This window comes from Poromitra crassiceps (genome assembly GCF_964638095.1).
Source record: "Poromitra crassiceps genome assembly, chromosome: 27".
In the NCBI taxonomy this organism is placed as follows: Eukaryota; Metazoa; Chordata; class Actinopteri; order Beryciformes; family Melamphaidae; genus Poromitra; species Poromitra crassiceps.
The window spans coordinates 18,199,614-18,211,620 of record NC_139650.1 but is presented as its reverse complement, the minus strand read 5'-3'; the positions used below and the strand labels follow the sequence as shown (position 1 = coordinate 18,211,620).

At 45.6% G+C, this 12,007-nt stretch overlaps 1 protein-coding gene across 1 annotated transcript in view; it reads left to right on the top strand.

Moving 5' to 3' along the window:
• Window positions 1–957, top strand: part of arhgef10la (Rho guanine nucleotide exchange factor (GEF) 10-like a) — a gene marked incomplete at both ends in the record, with an annotated part of 249,251 nt that extends 248,294 nt beyond the window's left edge. Inside the window, one exon of the mRNA XM_083661638.1 lies at window positions 401–957. Within this exon, the coding sequence (XP_083517764.1) occupies window positions 401–957 (557 nt within the window). The remainder of the gene's footprint in view (window positions 1–400) is intronic.
• Between the last annotated feature and the right edge of the window lie 11,050 nt (window positions 958–12,007).

Below are 12,007 nucleotides of genomic sequence, written 5' to 3'. Positions count from 1 at the left end.
TTGATCTTATATACAGTAGGTATAGGTTGATCTTATATACAGTAGGTATAGGTTGATCTTATATACAGTAGGTATAGGTTGATCTTAGGTATAGGTTGATCTTATATACAGTAGGTATAGGTTGAAGCTTTCATTGCATGTTTTCTCTCTCAATTCTGAAGAAATGCCCTTCCTGAAGTGAGTGAAATGACAATGAATTGACCTCAAAGCAGAACCGGTGTAGCATCTGTTTTCTAACAGCAGCCCGCAAAACCATCCCGACAACGTAAATTGTAATTTGTGGAAATGGCTGGGGTCGGGTGGAAGTCCAGACAAACAGAATGTGAGGACATGTGATCAGGATGGTTTTACCAGGCTACTGAGATGAGATGTGAACAGCCTGGCTGCTTTCCTCCTGCAGGAAAGGGGATGATCTCTCTGAACGCTCACTGCGGTCCCGTGGACTTCCTGGTGGCCACCTCCAGCGCCTTGTCCCCAAACCTGTTAAAGAGGGACTCCGTTTTTGGGGACGGCCCAGACTCGGCCTGCGGAGGGGAGGACCGCAGTGACACCTCCTCTCAGGAGTCCCTGCAGCACTCCGGCTCCTTCCAGCAGGGGGAGGGCAGAGGCAAGGGGCGCGGCGTGCTGCTGCAGTACAAGCTGCGCTCCACGTCGGGTTTGCCCGGCCGGCCCCTAACGGCCCTGGGCGACGAGGCGTCCGACTCCTCCCTGGAGTCTCTGGAGCACAGCGTGGAAGACGGCTCCATCTACGAGCTGAGCGATGACCCTGAGATGTGGGTTCGGGGGCGGCCCTGTGAGCGCGACGGGGGCCGCAGGGACAGGGTCACCTCTGCGGCTGTCATCTCTGGGGGGAGGGGCTTCCGCAGACTGAAGGGCGGGGCCACAGCAGGTACTAGTGCAAGCGGGGAGAGTTTAGAGAATACTCTTATGGTGTGGCAACTCCCATTGACTGTGTGACACGGGATCTACTGTATGTGGCAACGCTTCAAGATGTCCGCCCCCAGCCAAGCTTCAAGATGTCAGCCAAGCCTTGAATCAACTCTTCCATCAATTCTCCAAGGGACTTAACAGTGAAGGCGTTGCCACCGGTCGACAGCTCCAGGCTAAGTTGATGATTTAGCTCGAAGTGATAAAGAATCTAAGAGCCGCTGTTTGCGAGATGTAATGTCCTCCCATAGGTCACTATGAGTGTGCCGTCATCTCCAGCGCTACAGATGACTTCCATGGCACTGTTTCATCCTGGCTCCTCCCCCCTCCCTCCAGAGCTACAGATGACTTCCATGGCACTGTTTCATCCTGGCTCCTCCCCCCCTCCCTGCGCGTAGTTAAGATGGATAGGCCTACATTCAACCTCATCATTGCTTCCTGAGCTCTCCCACAGATTCTCCTGGCGTACGACTGTGTGTGTGTGTGTGTGAGCACCAGCGGACGGCATTCCTTTGAGACGCAGCCTTTGCTGGATCTGCCATGCTCCGCAGAGTTGGAGATGGATGTGTTTTATCTGATCCTGTGGGAGAGATCCCATCTGTTTAGGGGCTGAAAAGCCGGGAAACTAGCATAGCATCACAAAGCACATTAGCATTGCTTTTATTAGCTTTAGGGCCAGCCTTTCTCTCATTCCCATACAATGTGAATGTGTGTGTCTTCTGTGAAAAATGAACCCGTGCTCTCGGAAAAAAATAATAGACTACGATCACGCGTATTATTCCTCTCTTACTCTTTATTCTAGGTGTTGAGAAACGGACGTTTAGTAGTGTTAAGGAAATAATTGATATTGGTGTCGCATTTTAAGAGCTTCAAATTACCGTGCCTTTTTCCTTTTGCCTGTGTTACTACAGTAACAGGTCAACTGTACAAATGATTCCGCTCAACTGTTGCAGGAAAATTAAACCACCCTACGACCCTCTCCTATCAAAAACAAGGGTTTTACATGATACAACCTACATGTATATTTCGGGACTACGCAAATCCTGTCATTAACACTGATGAATTTGAGGGAAAGAAACAATCTTATCTTATCTCCTACTACAAGTACTTTACAAGTCAGATATCTCTGTTTCATTATTCACTGTCTCTATCAGCTCTATAGATCAAAAACAAATGTGCGCTCTTGCTTGTTAATGCACTGCTGGCATTAGCTGGAGTCTGCATTAGTCACACATCAAAAGCCAGTATGAATCAGATGATGATGGAATAAAAGCGGTACAGCCGTAGTTGCTGTGGGCTGTGTTCTACACAGAGGGAACCCAGCTGACACCAGTGGGTGTGTCTCTAACTCACCGTGCACATTCATTTTCAATATTATTCAGGCTGATTCTGAATGAAAGCCAGCATTTTACAAGACCCGTGATAAGCCCATGACACGCTCACAACTTATGTGTTTTACGTCTGACTGACTTCATGGTGATAATTGGTGAACATTTGGAATACTCTGAGAATTCAATGCAAACAGGAATATTATCTAATTGGGATCTGATACTGTAAGCAATCACTGCATCTTAACGAGCTGGTATGTGGACTACTGCATAATATGATCTTAACGAGCTGGTATGTTGACTACTGCATATGATCTTAACGAGCTGGTATGTGGACTACTGCATACAGTATGATCTTAACGAACTGGTATGTGGACTACTGCATACAGTATGATCTTAACGAGCTGGTATGTGGACTACTGCATATAATCTTAACGAGCTTGTATGTGGACTACTGCATGTAAACGCATATGATCTTAACGAGCTGGTATGTGGACTACTGCATATAATCTTAACGAGCTTTTATGTGGACTACTGCATGTAAACGCATATGATCTTAACGAGCGGGTATGTGGACTACTGCATGTAAACGCACACAGTGTGCATGAAGAACGGTTGTCTTTTGTTTTTGTATGCTACTTACAGAGACATTGTCTGACTCCCTGGTACCATGTCTGTAATATTGTGGTGGTTTTGCTCGTTTGTTTTAACTACAGTACATAATTGAATGTTAGTGAAATGTTGACCGGTTTAAGGATGTAGACTAGTGACACTGACATATTTCTGCCTGACACGACCACGTATTAACTTCACAATGCCTTGTTTGTTCAATGTGTTGACAGTAGACCGAGGCTACTGTAGGTAAGTATCCAACTATGAAGCTGTTTTAACACTTAGGCCCAATCCAAACGTCTGGACTTCACAGCAGAGTTCCAGACAGCCCACTTGGGGTGCAGACTTCACCATGCTTACACTGACTTACAGTAATTACCCACAACTCAAAACTCAACTCAGATCAACTCAAATCTCCTGCAATACGGATGTGACAACGTCGTTTTTTCACTTGCCGGAAAAAACAACAACTTATGAATGTGTAAAACAATTTCTTTATTAAAATGTTACTTGAATCATGTCGGCCAGAAATAATATTGAACCACATCACTTGCAGGCTCTGGCCCCTCACAGGCTTTGACGTTATGACATTGAACACATCACGGTACGTACCACTGAGGTCTCCAGGTCTGGAGGGCAGACGTTTGGATTGGGCTTTAGGGATTTAGCATTGACAATTTTCAGTAAACAGAGCATGAGTGAAGGTTATGTGGGATGATGTTTTTCTACCACTCTATCTCTACTTGCCCTTTCCACCACACATGGAATCTCCTGTTATGCCTCATCTGTGACGAAGAACGTCCATGGTTTTTTTATTTCCCTGAGGCCCTTCTCTTCTCCTTCAAACATCAGCATGTGCTCATGGAAACTGTCCATGGGTGCTGTCATGCAGATTTAGAACTCAATGTCCAACGCGTGGCACCAGAATAACATGTTGGCATTGTATGTTTCTGGAATCCACGGAAATGTAAAATAATATGATTTTTTTTTAAACCAAAATATGTGACATATCACGTTTCTAGATAGGTGTATAAAGTTATACGTACACGTCATAGAGCAGTCATTCCCAAAGGCTGGGAATGACTGGTGGGTCACAGGAGATTTTTGATTTGGGTCGCCAAATAAATTAGCAGAATTTCTTCCAGTCATTTATTTAAAAAAAATAGTAGGCAATATTGTTTTACTGATGAGAGCGGAAACTTGTGCGGCGAACTTAACTCCGGCAAAATACACTTATTTGGTCTCATTTATAACTAACGTACATAAAACTACGTTGCCATTTAGCAAACGTATAGGCCCTCTCTCTCTTCGTAATGGCTTGTTTTCCTATTACCTATTATAGCTATATACCTAATATAAGGTGATGCAGAAATGGCGGGGGTGGGGGGGGGGGGCATTATCAGAACCCTGGAATATGTCAAAGATTGGCAGCAACATTGATTTTGATCCATTTGTAGTTTTTTTTGCAGTGTCCGATTTAACAAAATCCCCGTTAAAAAGGCCTCATCGAAAGCTGACGACAGCCCTCTGAAGAAAAACGTTTGTAAAACACTGGCCAAAGGCTGAAGGGATGGGATTGGTGGACATGTGTCTTATTGCACAAGTGAGAGAGCGTGTGTTCGACTCCCGATCAAGCCTCATCATCATGCTTATACTTTCGGTTTTAACCTCAACCCCAAACCATAAAACCTAAACCATAAAACCTAAACCTAAACCAAGTTGATTTGTTGCCTAAACCTAACGGAGTTGTTTGTCTTGCCTAATGTTACAGTTGGCTACCCTCTCTCATAGATATGGTCGTATTAATTGTTCGTACGTCTTTGATATTTCATTCCTTTCTCTGTCATTGGGGCAGTGACGTCATATTTAAACTTTATAACTTTATAACTGGGAAGATTCAAGTGGCAAATTGCCAGCAAAAATCTAATAAAACGCCACGGTAACTGGGAGTTCCTACTGGCAAACTTGGGGATGATTTCTCAACCCCCAGTTGCTCCCAGCGCGTCATTTGACGTCATTTCAACATGGCGCCCACGATTGTAAGAATTTAAAACATATTTTTGACACATTTTTCTTTTCAACAATAGCAAGCCTTCAGACTAATCAGCACACCAATACAATAGTTGGTTAAACCCGTACAACTAAACGTTAATGTTGTTAGCTGTTAGCTAGTTTGCCACTTGCCACTGGTCAGCTCCTACCATAAACCAATGCAGCATGAGAGTCTCCCAGAAGCAAAGATCAGGGGTTCACACTCTGGTCACGTGACGCTCTGGTCACGTGACAAGTGTTGAGAAGAGGACGGGACCCACTTTCAAGGTCGGGTTCGAGGGCAGGGGCGTTGCAAGGGGGCTGGGTACGCGAGGACAGCAAGCACAATTAAATTTTCTTTGGGAAATTTTGCCCATTCTAGTTTGTGTTTAATGTCGGAAAGGCAGCGAAGTTTTCTGAGATTGGAGACAAAAAAATTGCATGTTTTAGAAATGTATTTTGCCAACGTTTTGTTTAAAATGTACGTTGATCGTATCCTGGTTTTCAGACATGTAATGCCAATGTTTTACAGTATTCCTGCGATTGGGTTGTTTTCTACTCCTCCATAAAGTCCATGTTGTTGTTTTTTTCCTGAGGCAGATTGAGGCTTTATTCCCCCCCCCCCCTCCTTTTTCCGTCTCACCGCTGAGATTCTAACATGCCGCTGCGCTGATGGAAACGGTCCATAGGTGCTGTCATGCTAATTTAGATCTCACCGTCACATCCTGTCACATCCTGTCACATCCTGTCTCACCGTCACATCCTGTCACAAATGTATCCTGTCATTCATGTGAGAGGCGATGCTACTGGAGCCATAACACACCCTCATCATATTGAAATCATCCATTCCATTTATTTTGCTTCCAGTGGTTTTGTACAGTGATTTATTAATGCACTGAATATTAATACTCATGAATGGATTCACCTTTAATTATCTTTTGTAAAGAGGACATAATGGTGCAACAAATGAGACTGAAATAATGTCACTTTGTAACAGTATTGTCACGTTAGAAGAGACTTGTGTCGGGCACAAATAATGCAATGCAAACCTATTACAGTCATAATAACTCATTTGATGTTTAGCATTGGTAAATGTATTGCACCTATGCCGGCACAGGTATGTGGAAACAAAGTATACTCCTCTTCCTTTGGTACATTAATGATGAATGTTGTCTGTTTCCTGTTGTCTAACAAGTCGATGCTAAATTAAAAACGTCTTTAAATGGAAGTTGTGTGTTGGATCTTTCTTTATACGACTGGTTTTAGCATGTATGATGAGCATGCTCATGGGGTGGCACGGTGGCTCAGTGGTTATCGCTGTCGCCTCACACACAGCAATCTGCCTACAGAGTCTACAGAGTGTAACATTTCAACTGATAATTGACAGTAGTTGACATTAAATAATCGAACTGTTTTGCATTGTGTGTATAGATGTTGTTTTAACAGCTTATTAGTTGAGATTCAACAAACGGATTGTGTTTGCTGCCCGTTCCACACACCTGCACCTAGTGTCATATCTAGATTTGCTCATGAATTTGCACATATACTCTATATAGATAATCTGTTAAACATCTGTTACATCCTGGGACAAGACAGTATACAGAAACGGAATGAGGATCATTGGGAGGCACCTGAAAGGGTCCACACAACTCTGATGAGAATTGGGAACATAATGCTGATGTGATAAAGCAGTGCTGAATTGCGAACATAATACTGATGTGATAAATCATTGGGAACATAATGCTGATCTGATAAATCATTGGGAACATAATGCTGATGTGATAAATCATTGGGAACATAATACTGATGTGATAAATCATTGGGAACATAATGCTGATCTGATAAAGCATTGGGAACATAATGCTGATGTGATAAAGCAGTGCTGAATTGGGAACATACTGCTGATGTGATAAAGCATTGGGAACATAATACTGATGTGATAAAGCATTGGGAACATAATGCTGATGTGATAAAGCAGTGCTGAATTGGGAACATACTGCTGATGTGATAAAGCATTGGGAACATAATACTGATGTAATAAAGCATTGGGAACATAATGCTGATGTGATAAAGCATTGAGAACATAATGCTGATGTGATAAAGCATTGGGAACATAATACTGATGTGATAAAGCATTGGGAACATAATGCTGATCTGATAAATCATTGGGAACATAATGCTGATGTGATAAAGCATTGGGAACATAATGCTGATGTGATAAAGCATTGGGAACATAATGCTGATGTGCTATAAAGCAGTGCTGAGTTGCACCTTGTACCTGGGTCAGCAGCACTAGAACACATCCTTCCCTGGGAGCAAAATGACAAAATCAGAGGCTGGGATGCTGCGCAAGCGTTTCACTGTCAAGACTTGAGCAGCCAGAGCATAAATATGTGCTTTTTCTCTGAGACTTCACAAACCCTTTTCTAAAGCCTTTCTATAGATATTTTCTGCCAATTAACCCTGCCCCAGGAGAGATTTGCCTATCTCCGGCCCCAGCTTTACGCCTGTGCAGCTGGCGGCGTCATACGTCTCAGGTATCATTTGCATGCCTCGGTCAAGGCTAAACTGAAGCGGATGAAGCGTTGCAGTTTGAAGGTCTCCCTGCTTTATCTGCAGACTCCTAAAAGCCAGGCATATTTGCATTGCTTTTCATTTCCGCAGGCTTGGCAGTACCAATGATAAAGGAAGACAGACTGTACCAACCTTCTGTAACAAAGGAGGCAGCAGCTAATGATTAGCATAGGGAGAATGCCAGGATAAGCCTCTCACAGAGTTACCCTCCATGTATCATTATGGCCCCACACGGAGTTACCCTCCATGTGTCATTATAGCCCCACACAGAGTTACCCTCCATGTGCCATTATGGCCCCTCACAGAGTTACCCTCCATGTGTCATTATGGCCCCTCACAGAGTTACCCTCCATGTGTCATTATGACCCCACACAGAGTTACCCTCCATGTGTCATTATGGCCCCACACAGAGTTACCCTCCATGTGTCATTATGGCCCCACACAGAGTTACCCTCCATGTGTCATTATGGCCCCACACAGAGTTACCCTCCATGTGTCATTATGACCCCACACAGAGTTACCATCCATGTGTCATTATGGCCCCGCACAGAGTTACCCTCCATGTGTCATTATGGCCCCTCACAGAGTTACCCTCCATGTGTCATTATGGCCCCGCACAGAGTTACCCTCCATGTGTCATTATGGCCCCACACAGAGTTACCCTCCATGTGTCATTATGGCCCCACACAGAGTTACCCTCCATGTGTCATTATGGCCCCACACAGAGTTACCCTCCATGTGTCATTATGGCCCCTCACAGAGTTACCCTCCATGTGTCATTATGGCCCCACACAGAGTTACCCTCCATGTGTCATTATGGCCCCATACAGAGTTACCCTCCATGTGTCATTATGGCCCCACACAGAGTTACCCTCCATGTGTCATTATGGCCCCTCACAGAGTTACCCTCCATGTGTCATTATGGCCCCACACAGAGTTACCCTCCATGTGTCATTATGGCCCCTCACAGAGTTACCCTCCATGTGTCATTATGGCCCCACACAGAGTTACCCTCCATGTGTCATTATGGCCCCACACAGAGTTACCCTCCATGTGTCATTATGGCCCCACACAGAGTTACCCTCCATGTGTCATTATGACCCCACAGAGTTACCCTCCATGTGTCATTATGGCCCCACACAGAGTTACCCTCCATGTGTCATTATGACCCCACAGAGTTACCCTCCATGTGTCATTATGGCCCCACACAGAGTTACCCTCCATGTGTCATTATGGCCCCTCACAGAGTTACCCTCCATGTGTCATTATGGCCCCTCACAGAGTTACCCTCCATGTGTCATTATGGCCCCTCACAGAGTTACCCTCCATGTGTCATTATGGCCCCACACAGAGTTACCCTCCATGTGTCATTATGGCCCCACACAGAGTTACCCTCCATGTGTCATTATGACCCCACACAGAGTTACCCTCCATGTGTCATTATGGCCCCACACAGAGTTACCCTCCATGTGTCATTATGGCCCCACACAGAGTTACCCTCCATGTGTCATTATGGCCCCTCACAGAGTTACCCTCCATGTGTCATTATGGCCCCACACAGAGTTACCCTCCATGTGTCATTATGGCCCCTCACAGAGTTACCCTCCATGTGTCATTATGGCCCCACAGAGTTACCCTCCATGTGTCATTATGGCCCCACACAGAGTTACCCTCCATGTGTCATTATGGCCCCACAGAGTTACCCTCCATGTGTCATTATGGCCCCACACAGAGTTACCCTCCATGTGTCATTATGGCCCCACAGAGTTACCCTCCATGTGTCATTATGGCCCCACACAGAGTTACCCTCCATGTGACATTATGGCCCCTAACAGAGTTACCCTCCATGTGTCATTATGGCCCCATACAGAGTTACCCTCCATGTGTCATTATGGCCCCACACAGATTTACCCTCCATGTGTCATTATGGCCCCTCACAGAGTTACCCTCCATGTGTCATTATGGCCCCTCACAGAGTTACCATCCATGTGTCATTATGGCCCCACACAGAGTTACCCTCCATGTGTCATTATGGCCCCATACAGAGTTACCCTCCATGTGTCATTATGGCCCCACACAGAGTTACCCTCCATGTGACATTATGGCCCCTCACAGAGTTACCCTCCATGTGTCATTATGGCCCCATACAGAGTTACCCTCCATGTGTCATTATGGCCCCTCACAGAGTTACCCTCCATGTGACATTATGGCCCCTCACAGAGTTACCCTCCATGTGTCATTATGGCCCCATACAGAGTTACCCTCCATGTGTCATTATGGCCCCACACAGAGTTACCCTCCATGTGTCATTATGGCCCCACACAGAGTTACCATCCATGTGTCATTATGGCCCCACACAGAGTTACCCTCCATGTGCCATTATGGCCCCACACAGAGTTACCCTCCATGTGTCATTATGGCCCCACACAGAGTTACCCTCCATGTGTCATTATGGCCCCACACAGAGTTACCATCCATGTGTCATTATGGCCCCATACAGAGTTACCCTCCATGTGTCATTATGGCCCCATACAGAGTTACCCTCCATGTGTCATTATGGCCCCATACAGAGTTACCCTCCATGTGTCATTATGGCCCCATACAGAGTTACCCTCCATGTGTCATTATGGCCCCTCACAGAGTTACCCTCCATGTGTCATTATGGCCCCACACAGAGTTACCCTCCATGTGTCATTATGGCCCCTCACAGAGTTACCCTCCATGTGTCATTATGGCCCCACACAGAGTTACCCTCCATGTGTCATTATGGCCCCTCACATAGTTACCCTCCATGTGTCATTATGGCCCCACACAGAGTTACCCTCCATGTGTCATTATGGCCCCACACAGAGTTACCCTCCATGTGACATTATGGCCCCTCACAGAGTTACCCTCCATGTGTCATTATGACCCCACACAGAGTTACCCTCCATGTGTCATTATGGCCCCACACAGAGTTACCCTCCATGTGTCATTATGGCCGCACACAGAGTTACCCTCCATGTGTCATTATGGCCCCACACAGAGTTACCCTCCATATGTCATTATGACCCCACACAGAGTTACCCTCCATGTGTCATTATGACCCCACACAGAGTTACCCTCCATGTGTCATTATGGCCCCATACAGAGTTACCCTCCATGTGTCATTATGGCCCCATACAGAGTTACCCTCCATGTGTCATTATGGCCCCATACAGAGTTACCCTCCATGTGTCATTATGGCCCCTCACAGAGTTACCCTCCATGTGTCATTATGGCCCCTCACAGAGTTACCCTCCATGTGTCATTATGGCCCCACACAGAGTTACCCTCCATGTGTCATTATGACCCCACACAGAGTTACCCTCCATGTGTCATTATAGCCCCACACAGAGTTACCCTCCATGTGTCATTATGGCCCCACACAGAGTTACCCTCCATGTGTCATTATGGCCCCTCACAGAGTTACCCTCCATGTGTCATTATGACCCCACAGAGTTACCCTCCATGTGTCATTATGGCCCCTCACAGAGTTACCCTCCATGTGTCATTATAGCCCCACACAGAGTTACCCTCCATGTGTCATTATGGCCCCACACAGAGTTACCCTCCATGTGTCATTATGGCCCCTCACATAGTTACCCTCCATGTGTCATTATGGCCCCACACAGAGTTACCCTCCATGTGTCATTATAGCCCCACAGAGTTACCCTCCTGCTGTCCCGGTCATTGCTCCACCCCCTCTGCCGATCTGGGAGGAGCCGTAGACTAGCACATACTTCCTCCGATACATGTGCAATCACCAGCCACTTCTTGCCACCAGACAGTGAGGAGTTTCACAGGATGTAGCATGCTATTCCCCCCAGTTGCTCTTCCTTCCCGAACAGGTACCCCGACTGACCAGAGGAGGCGCTAGTGCAGCGACCAGGACTCATACCCCACCGGCTTCCCACCCGCAGACACGGCCAATTGTGTCTGTAGGAACGTCTGACCAAGCCGGAAGTCAAGTCAAGTCAAGTCAAGTCAAATTTTATTTATATAGCACCTTTCATACACAAAGGCAATTCAAGGTGCTTTACAAAAAAATAATCGAAAAAACAAGCAGCAAAGCAATGCACATATAAAAAACACATAAAAAACACAGCCGACAGTTTTAGTTAAAATATATACTCAAATTAACAAACATGAAACATTATTTCTGTTTTAAATAAGTTACAAGGCACTCTTCAGTATTATTATTACATGTACAGTCCATTTGTTGGAAATGTACAGGAAAAATCTTTTTAAAATTACAGGCCGAGAGAGGCAGTAGTTTAGTAGCAGTTAAAAGCAAGAGTAAACATAAAGGTCTTTAGCTTGGATTTAAAAATAGGCAGAGTAGGGGCAGATCTAATGTGTTCAGGGAGTTTGTTCCAGTTATGAGAGGCATAGTGGGAGAACGCGGCTTCACCATGTTTAGATTTGGTCCTTGGGACAATTAGTAGACCAGTGCCTGAAGATCTCAGGGATCTGGATGGTTCATAGTGTAGAAGCATTTCAGAGATGTAGTGTGG